This window comes from Meles meles, chromosome 8 (genome assembly GCF_922984935.1).
Source record: "Meles meles chromosome 8, mMelMel3.1 paternal haplotype, whole genome shotgun sequence".
Classification (NCBI taxonomy): Eukaryota; Metazoa; Chordata; class Mammalia; order Carnivora; family Mustelidae; genus Meles; species Meles meles.
The window spans coordinates 58,417,042-58,418,257 of record NC_060073.1 but is presented as its reverse complement, the minus strand read 5'-3'; the positions used below and the strand labels follow the sequence as shown (position 1 = coordinate 58,418,257).

General features: G+C 44.9%; 1 protein-coding gene across 1 annotated transcript; it reads left to right on the top strand.

Moving 5' to 3' along the window:
- The first annotated feature begins 265 nt into the window (after window positions 1–265).
- LOC123949477 (olfactory receptor 51F2-like) lies at window positions 266–1,216 on the top strand. Its single transcript, XM_046016964.1, has one exon. The coding sequence runs from the start codon at window positions 266–268 to the stop codon at window positions 1,214–1,216; it is 951 nt and encodes a 316-aa protein (XP_045872920.1).

The window sequence follows — 1,216 nt, the reverse complement described above, 5'->3', positions numbered from 1 at the left end:
TTATGGTCACCAAAGAGAATTGCAGACCTAAGAACATCTGATGTGGCATAACTTGGGGAATCCTCTCTTTTCAGTGCATGATGAGAGGCATGGAGAGAAGCATCCAGTAGTGGAAAGCTCAGAAAAAAAACAAAATTCTTAGAGAATCAGCAGTAGTAAGTCATTGAATGTGAGAGTGCCAGGAAGATATTCTAAGTGATAGCTATGAATCTCTTACATGTTATGTTTGATTATTCAAATATTCCTGTCTTCTCAGTCCCTCAATATGTTGGCCCTCAATAATACCCATGTTCAACCTGTGACCTTCTTCCTGACGGGCATCCCAGGGCTGAGAACAGCCCAGGTTTGGATCTCCATCCCTTTTTGTCTCCTGTATGTCATCGCCCTCTCTGGGAACAGCATGATCTTATTTGTGGTCCTCCGTGAGCAAAACCTCCATGAACCCATGTATTATTTCCTCTCTATGCTTTCAGCCACAGACCTGAGCTTATCCCTGTGCACCCTTTCCACTACCCTTGGTGTCTTCTGGTTTGAAGCTCGAGAAATCACCTTAAATGCCTGCATTGCCCAGATGTTCTTTCTCCATGGATTTACTTTCATGGAGTCTGGGGTTCTGCTGGCCATGGCCTTTGATCGTTTTGTAGCCATCTGCAATCCACTGAGATACACCACTGTTCTCACCAATGCCAGGATTGCCCAGATTGGGATGAGCATACTGGTAAGAAACATTGCTGTCATGTTACCAGTGGTGCTCTTTGTTAAGAAGCTGTCCTTCTGCAGTGCTGTAGTCCTTTCACATTCTTACTGCTACCATGTTGATCTCATTCAACTCTCATGCACAGACAATAGAATCAACAACATCCTCGGTCTATTTGCAATTTTCTCCACAACAGGGTTTGACTGCCCTTGCATCTTGCTCTCCTATGTACTGATCATCCGATCTGTTCTCAGCATTGCCTCCTCAGAGGGGCGGCAAAAAGCTTTCAACACCTGCATATCCCACATCAGTGCTGTTGCCATCTTTTATATCCCTCTTATCGGCTTGTCCCTTGTCCGTCGCTATGGCCACTCAGCACCTCCATTTGTCCACACCATCATGGCGAATGTCTTCCTTCTTGTTCCTCCTGTGCTCAACCCTATCATCTACAGTGTGAAGACTAAACAGATTCGAAAGGCTATTACCAAGGTCTTAATTCAGAAGCAGCAACAAATCTAA

Bases quoted from the DNA above. Each gene is read 5' to 3' on its own strand.
- LOC123949477 (XM_046016964.1), top strand. From the start codon at position 266: ATGTTGGCCCTCAATAATACCCATGTTCAACCTGTGACCTTCTTCCTG.